Here is an 11,972-nt window from a genome sequence, read left to right on the forward strand (position 1 = left end):
TAACTAATTACAATATTTCCAACAATCCCCCACATGAATGAAATTGTTCGACGACAATAAAAAGATATGACACGACTCAATGTGGTGATAGATTCTACGGTCAATACCAGTATAGAATAGGTAGGCATAGCCTTTGAACCTTCCATCGGAAAGATATGCCATCTTTACTGACTATTAAGTAGACACGATGTCCTTGAACTGTTAGTCGTTTTGTATAAACGATGAACATATCCCCCGCTGATATCTACCTGATAGAGGTTCTGTTCTCATGGTTATTGAAATTCTGATTAGTCACAAAGACAATATGTCGCACACAATGTATTGACAATGTGTCCGACAACTTGCTTGAACACAGATTATGGATAAACAACAAACAGTGCAGTAAATAAAATACACACGATATGGTTACCCAGTTTGGTGAAACACACATATGTCTGGGGGCACTCTGCCAGTGGAAAGGATTTCACTATCTTGTAGTCAATAGTACACGCAAGGTTTATATCTGATTACAATCAACAAATCAATAAAACCTAGAGACTATTACCACCAGTGATCACCTAGTCAGGGACTCCCCCTGAATTTGAGCTCCGTCTCAATTCCATCCTTCGAGCAACTGTCTGGCTCGGATGACCTTTAGTCTTCAGCAGTTCGTGAACCTTCAATCACGAGAACACAAAACCCAACTCTCACATACACTCAATCTTTGTGGAATAGTCTTTGAGAGAATACACCGCGATTAACAAAACACAAAGCCTTCCAGTCCGCCGGTCTTGCACGTCTAGAAGCTCTAAGTGTTTTATCAAAAGCATCGAGGCTGCTAAGGGGAAGCACATGGCTTTTATAGCAGCTTTACAAGCCTGGAAATGAATCTCGAGTTTCCTTACCCAGCCTCCAACGAATATCGCATAATCAAGCCACTAGCGAGGCAAATATCTTGCATTGAAGACAACAGCGAGACAGATATCTTGCAATGAAGTCACCAGCGAGGCAATATCTCATAATCAAGTCACCAACGAAGCAATCTGTCTATAATGGAAACTTGCCTGAAATAAAGTCTGCACACGAGAGGAAAGATGTCACACCATAAGTAGAAACATAACAACTGACATCTTTCCACACAACTTGTACTAAAAAATAAAGCCAACAAACAACGTAACAACAATCTCCCTTTGGCTATTTTTTAGGCAAGCACTTCCAGGATCAGTTCTCATACAAGCGTCATGACCAGAGAAGAAAGTCAAAATAAATTACTTCAATGACGCCCTCTCCCCCTGATTGCCTCAAAAAGATACCAAAGACAAGGATCGACCAACACAGAGGGAGGAAAAAACAATAGCCTGGAAGGGATGAGAACTTAAACAAACAGCATCACATAGACCATCAAAAGAGAGTGAGAAGCTGTCTTACATACTAACCAGAAAACAGTCTGAAACACAAAGAAAACTTGACCAATAGAAAGAAGTCTGAGAAGAAGTTAGATGTTACAGGCCCGAACGAATAAAACATCAACTAGAGAAAAAAAAAACTTACGCTTGTCCTTCAGAGCCTTCGGAATCACTGACAGGATCATCCTCAATATCTTCATCTTCTGCACTGTCGTTAGAATGCACAGGGTGACTAGGCTGAGATGAGGTAGCACCATCAGAGGTAGAGGAAGAAGTCATAACCGCGATGAGCCGTTCACAAGCTGATTTCCTTCGAGATGAGATATCAATGATTTCCTTGAGCGCAGCAACTTCTTCAAACAGCCCTTTGAGAACATCATTCCTCGCATTTTCGGAAAGGGGAGCAACCTTGATGGTGCGACCATGGGCGACAGAGGATGCGACAGTAGGCATAGCAAGATCCCTGGCATGTTTTCCTTCAAACAACTTAGGGCTGAAAGAGAGTTCACTGGGAGGCTTACCAGCAATGTCATCAGCCCGTAGCAAGTCTCTCTTCTGGGCCACCATCATACCAGAAAGGAGAGAAGGGAAGCCAATAGGAAGCTTCACGGCATATGACTTAGCATGCTTGGCCAGGTGATTGAACACAAACTCCCCAAAGTCAAAAGACGCCCTAGTACCCACTTGATAGATGAGGCAAGCCAGGTCGGACTTGATGCTCGAGCCATGAGACGAAGGAGCCCAATTAGCAATCCCAATTATGTACAGAACAAAATATTTTGCCGAGAGATCAGAGGAAGACAGGGAACCCTTAGATGGCCAAATCTTCTTCTCGTTATTAGTGAGTTCTTTGGCAATCACATCCAAGGAGGGAAGTCGATCAGCAGTGACAATTTTCCCTCTTCCCAGAAAATCATTGATTGCAGCAGAAGAGACATCAAAGCAGTGACCACGAACGTAGACCTTCCCAAACTCTGGATGATGAGGCTGATCAATTTCTGAAGATAGATTCACAATGCACTCCTTTACCAGTTTTGGGTAATAAGGCCCAATTCCAGACACAGTCTTGAGGAGTTGAGCATCGTACAAGAGTTCCATGATCATACTAATTTTCAGGGCTTCCTTGGACAGTTCCTTTTCCGGAAAAATAGTTCTGTGATAGACATACCTCCACTTTCTGACGCAATCTTCTCCATGAAAGGAGATGTTATCCAGAGGGGCGGCTGGAACATCTTTATGGAGCTTTTGACCCCCAACAGATTTCCTAGAGGTGAGGGACACGATCTCTGGACGAGCAGCTTCCTCTTCCTCCTCCATATCCTTCAGAGCATCAGGGACATTCTCCTCAGTAGATTTTGCTTTCAGCTTCTTCTCGTTCAGCCCCATCTTTACCTTTTTCTTTTTCTTTTTCTCCGGTTTATGAACTGTAGACATGTTGTCAATGGTGCCCACAAGAAGAGTTGTAATCTTTATATTCTACAGTTGATGTAATAAAGTCTCATGAAGACTCTTGCTTGTAATTGCTTATTCATTAATAAAAAGTTGAAACGTTCATTCAATCTTCCTTGTCTGAAGCTTTATGATAAAACATTAGTCTTTAGTCCATAAACAAACCTAATAACTTACGAAGAGACAAATGTAGATTTGCATGAAAAAACTCTTCGTAGTTTGCTTAAAACGATATATTCGCAATCTAAGGGTCAAAGGACTATTGACCTCAGTATGATTGTTAGAAGAATCTATGATGTCTGGTTATGAGGCATTGAGAGTTGGAGACTCTATAGTTCTTCTAGGTATCTTCCGAAGGTACTGAATTGACCAGTGCACTTCTAGAGACAAGATAAGAACAAACCATTTAACCTCTTATGTCTCGAAGTCACTATGTATGAATTGCATCATGCTTACCTTAATCCTGAAATGAGACATGCCATTTCACAGCTTACGTATTCTCATTTGAGAAAGTCAGAGTTTGGACTCACTATGTGATTCCGAACAGGGCCTATTGGTGAAGTACTAAGTTGTGAGAATGTCATGAGTAACTTTGTGAAGTTCTCACAGATATGGAATTCATGTACAAGATTGCTGAAATGCAATGTATGTCACCTCATGCTTTGTTCCTTGGAGTGTGAATAAATGAACTGGCCAGTGTCCAAATTGAGTCCTGACTCTTTTGGATGAAACAATGTGACTTGTTAGCTCTTTTTCAATACATTGTTTCTAACTTATTCACAAGCGACAAAGGAGTTGAGGAAATAACAGCTAGAAGGATAAAATGGTAATTTAGAAAATCCCGACTAGCTGATGACATTCATGAAGGGTAAACATAGATAATATTCAGTGGATCCGCTCATCATAATTAGGTTGAATTCTTGAGTAGAAAATAAATTCATTTGAACCGAGAGATTTTCAGTGTCAACTATTTAGTGGAGTCAGTTGGCATTAAGCTAAACTTGGAAAAGGTTTGTGAACTTTTGAGTCCAAGTGTTTAGCTCAAGCTTTGTTCATTTGGGTCCATGAGGTCACTGTCACGAATCACATCGAGTAGGAATAGTTAAACTGGAAGCTAAGTCAAAACAAGAACGAAAATTGTCAAAAGGGTATTTTTGTCTTTTGAGACAAAGGATGAAATGAATGTCAATAATTTTTTTGACAAGGTCATTTGATGACATGTTTCACTCGGCCAATATTAGTCTTATTGGGCCTTGTGGATTAATTTCATTTCATAAGAATTTTATTGAAAATTCTTAATGGGCCTTTTTCATGTTGTCATGAACAAATGGAAAAGCTTCTAGAAGCCCATTCTAGAAGGACATAGGCGCCCAACATACCCAAGAGATAGAGAGAATATTTTGTGCATAAATGTATGAAGATACTTGCCAAAAGAAAAAGAGAAAACAAATTTCCTCTAAGGGAAATGAGGTAGGTGCCCAAATTGAGAAAGAAGTAAGGCAAGGAACAAAAAAGGAAACAAATCCAAGCCTCTAGAAGGCTGCCTTGGCCGACCAAATAGAATGGGAAATAAGGGATTTTTTGCTCATGAATATGTGATATTCTATAGAAGAGGAAACTACCTTATTGAAGGTAAGACCTCTCCTATAAATAGGAGCCTCATTCTTCTCATTCTATTCAATTCCACATAAGTTAGAGATTGAGAGTCTCTCTCTCTCTAGAACTTGTGGCCGCCCCTTCCTCTCTCTCTCTCTAGTTTATTTTCGATTTTTTTTTGTTTTGGCACCTAGGTCCTCATTTGACCTAGTGTTTAGCTCTGCGACTTCAAGACTCGTTCTTAAGTCGTAGTGTTTAAAAGTGCCCACTCACTAATTCCTTTATTTCGAGTGATTTAGTGATAGAAACTTTCGTGGTTGCTCGAGGTGCCGAGGAAAGAAAGAGAGACGTGCTGCGAGGGGAGACGAGCGTTGCAAACTTTCCAAAAGCTTCTCAAAGTTCAAGCTTCAAGAAAGGTTAGTAAACTTCTTAGCTCATATTAGTTTTAATTATATGTACTTGCTCTTTGTCTACGTTAGTAAAAAACTGTTTTTACTTGTAAAAGAAAATTTTTAAAATTCCGCCGCTTTGCGAAGCATTAATTATTTTCTTAAACCCTAGATCAATTCCAACAAGACATACTCTCCTCCATCACCTTTCTTTTCTTCTTTCTCTTCTCTTGAAGAAGAGTGGCGATACAGACATCATCGTCTCTCTGGACCTTCTCCTTCAGAGAGGCAAGAATATCCACTCCTTCATCCTGGACTTGATCAGATTTTCTCTCTGGCCCTACAGAAGAAGATGTCGCAACATCTTTCCCGACTTCTCCACTCAAACCAAGAATGCCACCGATGGCATCAACAGGAGGAGGCTCTTGAACATGGAGGAGCGAATCTAGGATATCACTATCCCTAGGAATATCAACAGGGATACCAGAGGCTTCAGGGTTACCTTGTACAACTTTGTGAGTGCTTTCAATGGGAGATCCTCCAGAGTGGTTTTCTTCTTCAGGGGCCGCTTCGTCTTTTCATTCTTCTTCCGAAGAACTGCTAGAGCTTGCTTCTCCGGTGATGTCAGTGATCGAGAGAGCGGCTTTCTTGAGCATTACATTTCTAACGGCGGAGAGAGAGGGATTCACATGAGGAACTGATGACCCAGTGATTGCACCTCCGGCCTGACCATCGGTGCGTTCACTGGATCGCAGTCCTCGAACCCTGACACCGTGCTTGTTGCTTTCAGGACCAGGTTTCTTTGTCGCGACATTTTTCCCTTTCATTGTGGCCTTCTCTTTCTCCGAGGGAATGGTTGTGTTGATCCCGGTTCTGGTGCCAACCATTTTGAAGAGAATTTTAAGGAAACTGCCACACAAGTAACCGTCGAGAGGGGTGAAAGAGCAAATATGAGAAACAAAGCTCAAGAACAGAGAAGAAAAACAGGAAATTTCAAAATTCGAACAAGAAATAACTTCCCTTTCTTTTTCGAGAATGGAACCGTCTGCATGTATGAGAAACTGGCAGGTATTAACACGACGTCGTGACATATAGTGGGCTTCGATCCAAAATAAGCCCAAAGAAATAGCATGTGGCACTTTAGCCCGGCAAATCAGTCGAATGGGCCAACCAGAAAAATGGCCCATGAGATAAAATCCACAACGTATCTAAGATCAAATAACAGCGAGATACCAATAGTAAAACCAAAAAATTTCTCCGAAAAGCAGTAATTGCTATTGTTCTATCACACACAATCCTAAAAAGGATCTGAGATTTTCAAAACGGTTAGCATCCAAAGCCTTAGTGAAGATATCTGCGATCTGTTTTTCAGTGTGGATATACTCGAGTTTGATCTTTTTGTCTTCAACAAGTTCTCGAATGAAGTGATGTCTGATCTCAATATGCTTGGTCTTACTGTGTTGAACTGGATTCTTTGAGATGTTGATGGCACTGATATTTCGCAGAATAATGTCATGACATCTTGACCAACATCATATTCAGAGAGCATTTGTTTCATCCAGAGGAGCTGAGTGCAACTGCTCCCTGCAGCAATGTATTCAGCCTCGGCTGTGGACAAGGAAACGCAGTTCTGCTTTTTGCTGAACCAGGAGATGAGATTGTTTCCAAGGTAGAAACAACCACCAGAGGTACTTCTTTAATCGACCGTGCTACCTGCCCAGTCAGCATCACAGTATCCCACAAGCGTAGAGGAGGTATCATAAGTATATAAGAGGCCAAAATTGGTAGTTCCCGAAATGTACCTTATGATTCGCTTGGCTTGAGCCAGGTGGCTAGCTTTGGGATCAGCTTGATATCGAGCACATACTCCTACAGAATAGGTTATGTCTGGTCGGCTGGCAGTGAGGTAGAGAAGACTACCAATGATACTCCTGTATAGGCTTTGATCAACAGATTCTCCCTGCTCATCCTTAGTGAGTTTAGCTCACCTACCATAGTCATCTTAAACTCCGACTGCATTTGTCGCACAAAAAGGTCCACCATCTTGTTCGACATTCCTCCAAAGACGATATCGTCAATATAGATTTGGGCTATCATGAGATTGCCATCCACCTTTTTTACGAACATGGTCTTGTCAACTCCACCTCTGGAATAACCATTCTGCACAAGGAGTTGGGTCAGTCTTTCATACCATGCACAAGGAGCCTGCTTAAGGCCGTAGAGAGCTTTTCTGAGTTTGTAGACATGCTGTGGGGAGCTGGGATCTACAAAGCCTTTAGGTTGTGCCACATAGACTTCTTCATTCAGGTACCCATTGAGGAAAGCACTCTTAACGTCCATCTGGTAAAGCTTGAAGTGCAGGTGACATGAGATACCGAGCAAGAGTCTGATGGCTTCAAGTCTTGCAACAGGGGCAAAGGTTTCATCAAAGTCTACACCTTCCACCTGAATATAATCCTGCGCTACAAGTCTAGCTTTGTTCCGAGTTATATTTCCATACTCATCAGATTTATTTTTAAATATCCATTTTGATAGAGAATCCCTTCGAGAGAATGAAAGGAGCCTCGGATCAAAGCGGAATGAACGTGGAGTCGTCTCGAGAGTCGAAATACCTGATCAGCTTGGCCTTGAATATGCAATTTCGGATGTTGTTTGTGGATTTATGGTTTGTGTTGAATTCAGATAAGGGACGTAGAGGTTGTATGGAATGAAAATCGCCACAATAGTTTATGGTGCGAACTATTGATAAGATTGGATAATCAAGAACGCCACAAGGGATTGCCTTGATAAGTTCTTCGTTTAGGGCTTAAAATTTCAGAGAACTAATCCTCACACAAATGTTTGATAATCAAAGATGGTCTGCCTTCTACTTCCACACAATTACTACAAATACTCAATTCGAGATTATGGTTACAAAAACCAAAGAGACGCCATAAATCTCGAATTTAACACAAAAAGGAAATAACTCTCAGACCATAAACTCACAAACGGTTACAAGAAAACCAACAGTCTCACACACACATAAAATTCGTTTATCCCTTTGGGCTTGACTCTATTTCGGATTATTGCCTTGAGATTGGGCTGAGATCATGTTGACGATTCTGGGCTCTTCTATGGCAATATTTTGGGCTCCAAACTTGTGAAGTAGGCTGGTCACTTGCTCTTTGAATCTCTTGGCTCTGGCTCGCGTCATTGGGCCCTCCGGTGTATCCTTGATTGAATGCGAATGCATGTTCGTGGTGATGTCCTCATCATTGCCCCCGGGTTGGAAAGGATTTGCCCTCAAATCCAAATCTGCATGAAAAGGAGACAAATCAGCAACATTAAAAGTAGCACTTACATTATACTTACCTTGGAGATCAAGTTTGTATGCATTGTCGTTGATTTTCGACACCACTTGGAATGGACCGTCGCCGCGAGGGAGTAACTTGGACTTGCGTTGTTCTGGAAAACGTTCCTTGCGCATATGAATCCACACCCAATCTCCGGGCTGAAACAAAACTTTTGTGCGCCCTTTGTTTGCTTGCTTTGCATATTGATCGTTGCGTCGCTCAATGTTGGCCCGAACTTTTTCGTGGAGAGATTGTACAAAATCAGCCTTCCGTGCGCCATCGAGATTAACCTGTTGAGAACTAGGCAAAGGAAACAAATCCAAAGGCGTAATAGGATTGAAACCATACACAATTTCGAAAGGTGAAAATGTAGTGGCTGAATGCTTGCTGTGATTGTATGCAAATTCGACATGAGGCAAACATTCTTCCCAAGACTTAAGATTAGTTTTGATTATGGCACGCAACAAAGTAGACAATGTTCTATTCACAACTTCCGTTTGCCCATCAGTTTGGGGATGACAAGTGGTAGAGAAAAGTAATTTCGTACCTAATTTTGTCCACAATGTCTTCCAAAAATAACTCAAGAATTTCGCATCACGATCGGAAACAATGGTTTTAGGCATACCGTGGAGTCGTACGATGTCGCGGAATAACAAGTTGGCGATGTTGGAAGCATCGCTGGTCTTCTTGCAGGGGCTGAAATGCGCCATCTTGGAGAACCGATCAACGACAACAAAAATGGAATCATTTCCCTTGCTAGATCGAGGCAAACCTAAAACAAAGTCCATAGATAAATCAATCCAAGGAGAAGTAGAAACGGGAAGAGGAGTGTACATACCATGGGGCAGACTTTTTGATTTAGCCTTTTTACAAACAATGCAATTTCCACAAATTCGTTCAACATCTTTTCGCATGTTCGGCCAATAAAAATTTGATTGCAAAATAGGCAGCGTTTTAGCAACACCAAAATGACCCATCAAACCACCACTATGTGCCTCACGAATAAGTAATTCACGCATAGAACCACTAGGCAAACATAGCTTGTTTTTGTAAAACAAAAATCCATCATGCAAATAAAATTTTCCAAAAGCTTTTTGTGAACAGTTTGCATGAATTTCACCAAAATCCGAATCATCTTTGTACAACTCTTTTATTATTTCAAAACCCAACAAGTGTGCAGTCAAAGATGAAAGTAAAACATACCTCCGAGAAAGGGCGTCGGCTACCACATTCTCTTTACCTGATTTGTACCGAATGACGTAAGGAAAAGGTTCGATGAACTCTACCCACGTCGCATGTCGTTTATTCAACTTGTGTTGTCCTTTGAGGTACTTTAAGGACTCGTGGTCGGTGTGAATGATGAACTCTTTGGAAAGGAGATAGTGTTGCCATGTTTCCAAAGCGCGGATGAGTGCGTAGAGCTCTTTGTCGTAGGTCGGGTAATTCAGCGATGCGCCTTTCAATTTCTCGCTGAAATACGCCAAGGGACGTCCTTGTTGCATAAGGACAGCGCCAATACCAATGCCTGAAGCGTCGCATTGAATTTCGAAGGGCTGGTCAAAATTGGGCAGCGCCAAAAGAGGAGGATTGATGAGGCGCTCTTTCAAAGTTTGGAATGCTCCCTCTTGCTCGTATCCCCATTGGAATCCCACATCTTTTTTTATTAATTCGGTCAAAGGGGCTGCGATGGTGCTGAAATTGGGAACAAAGCGACGGTAAAATCCCGCAAGGCCGTGGAAGCTTCTAACTTGTTGCACGGTCGTTGGTGTTGGCCACTCTTGAATTGCCTTGACTTTCGCGCTATCCACGGAGATTCCTTTAGCGCTGACTACGAAACCAAGAAACACAACTTTGTCCGTGCAAAAAGAGCATTTGGACAAGTTAGCATATAATTGTTCTTTGCGCAACACTTCAAAAACCTTGTTCAAATGAATCATGTGGTCATCAAAAGTCATACTATAAATCAAGATATCATCGAAATAAACAACCACAAATTTCTCAATGAAAGAACGAAGTACATGGTTCATTAAGCGCATGAAAGTACTCGGAGCATTTGTCAAACCAAACGGCATGACTAACCACTCGTATAAACCTTGTTTTGTTTTGAAAGCTGTTTTCCATTCATCACCCTCTTTCATTCTTATTTGGTGATAACCACTTCGCAAGTCAATTTTTGTAAAAACACACGCACCATGCAATTCATCAAGCATATCATCTAACCTAGGAATAGGAAATCGATACTTTACCGTGATGAAGTTGATGGCGCGACAATCTACACACATGCGCCAGCTGCCATCTTTTTTTGGGACGAGGAGAACGGGTACCGCGCATGGACTCAAGCTCTCGCGGATGTATCCTTTGGCCATGAGGTCATCAATTTGTCGCTGGAGCTCCTTTGTCTCGGTTGGATTAACACGGTACGCTGGACGATTTGGAAGGGCAGCGCCGGGGACTAAGTCAATTTGATGTTCGATGCCGCGGATTGGTGGCAAACCGGATGGAACATCATCGGGAAAAACGTCCGCAAAATCCTGTAACAATTCCACAACAAGACTAGGCAAATTTTTGTCAAGTTGGTCAGCGTGTAAAAGATGTCCTTTGTGCAAGAACATCAGAATCGGTTTTTCATTAAAAATTGCCTTTTTAACCTTGCTTGCACTCACTAAAAAATTTTGTTTTCTCTCATGGGTTTTGACCAGAGTTTGATTGGCTTTTTCTTTGGTACTCGTGGTCTGTTTGGGAGAATGGCTAATGTATTTTTTGCTTGATTTTTTTTTTTTTTTTTTTTTTTTTTGCGTTTTTGTCTTTCTTTTTCTTTTTTTCCTTTTTTTTTTTTTTTTTTTTTTTTGCGTTTTTTTTTTTTTGAAAGAAAGGGTAAAAAGAAAAAAAAATTGACTAATTGAGAGCCTAAGCTCTCTGATACCAAATGATAGAGAATCCCTTCGAGAGAATGAAAGGAGCCTCGGATCAAAGCGGAATGAACGTGGAGTCGTCTCGAGAGTCGAAATACCTGATCAGCTTGGCCTTGAATATGCACTTTCGGATGTTGTTTGTGGATTTATGGTTTGTGTTGAATTCAGATAAGGGACGTAGAGGTTGTATGGAATGAAAATCGCCACAATAGTTTATGGTGCGAACTATTGATAAGATTGGATAATCAAGAACGCCACAAGGGATTGCCTTGATAAGTTCTTCGTTTAGGGCTTAAAATTTCAGAGAACTAATCCTCACACAAATGTTTGATAATCAAAGATGGTCTGCCTTCTACTTCCACACAATTACTACAAATACTCAATTCGAGATTATGGTTACAAAAACCAAAGAGACGCCATAAATCTCGAATTTAACACAAAAAATAACTCTCAGACCATAAACTCACAAACGGTTACAAGAAAACCAACAGTCTCACACACACATAAAATTCGTTTATCCCTTTGGGCTTGACTCTATTTCGGATTATTGCCTTGAGATTGGGCTGAGATCATGTTGACGATTCTGGGCTCTTCTATGGCAATATTTTGGGCTCCAAACTTGTGAAGTAGGCTGGTCACTTGCTCTTTGAATCTCTTGGCTCTGGCTCGCGTCATTGGGCCCTCCGGTGTATCCTTGATTGAATGCGAATGCATGTTCGTGGTGATGTCATCATCACATTTAGTTCCAATGATATTAACATTTTCGGGTTTAGGAACTAACTCCCAGACTTCGTTCCTTTCAAACTGAACTAATTCCTCTTGCATAACATTAACCCAGTATTCATCATCAATAGCTTCATTCACATTCTTAGGTTCAATCTTAGAGACGAAACAGAGATTACCAATCAT

At 41.3% G+C, this 11,972-nt stretch overlaps 1 protein-coding gene across 1 annotated transcript; it reads right to left on the minus strand.

The window, feature by feature from the left end:
* Positions 1-1,526: 1,526 nt before the first annotated feature.
* LOC149380890 (uncharacterized) lies at positions 1,527-2,771 on the minus strand. The gene has a single exon (XM_089601239.1). The coding sequence runs from the start codon at positions 2,769-2,771 to the stop codon at positions 1,527-1,529; it is 1,245 nt and encodes a 414-aa protein (XP_089457365.1).
* Positions 2,772-11,972: the final 9,201 nt, after the last annotated feature.

Source organism: Urtica dioica, chromosome 11, assembly GCF_054948205.1.
Source record: "Urtica dioica subsp. dioica isolate 48M chromosome 11, U.dioica_male_clone48M_v1_H2, whole genome shotgun sequence".
Classification (NCBI taxonomy): Eukaryota; Viridiplantae; Streptophyta; class Magnoliopsida; order Rosales; family Urticaceae; genus Urtica; species Urtica dioica.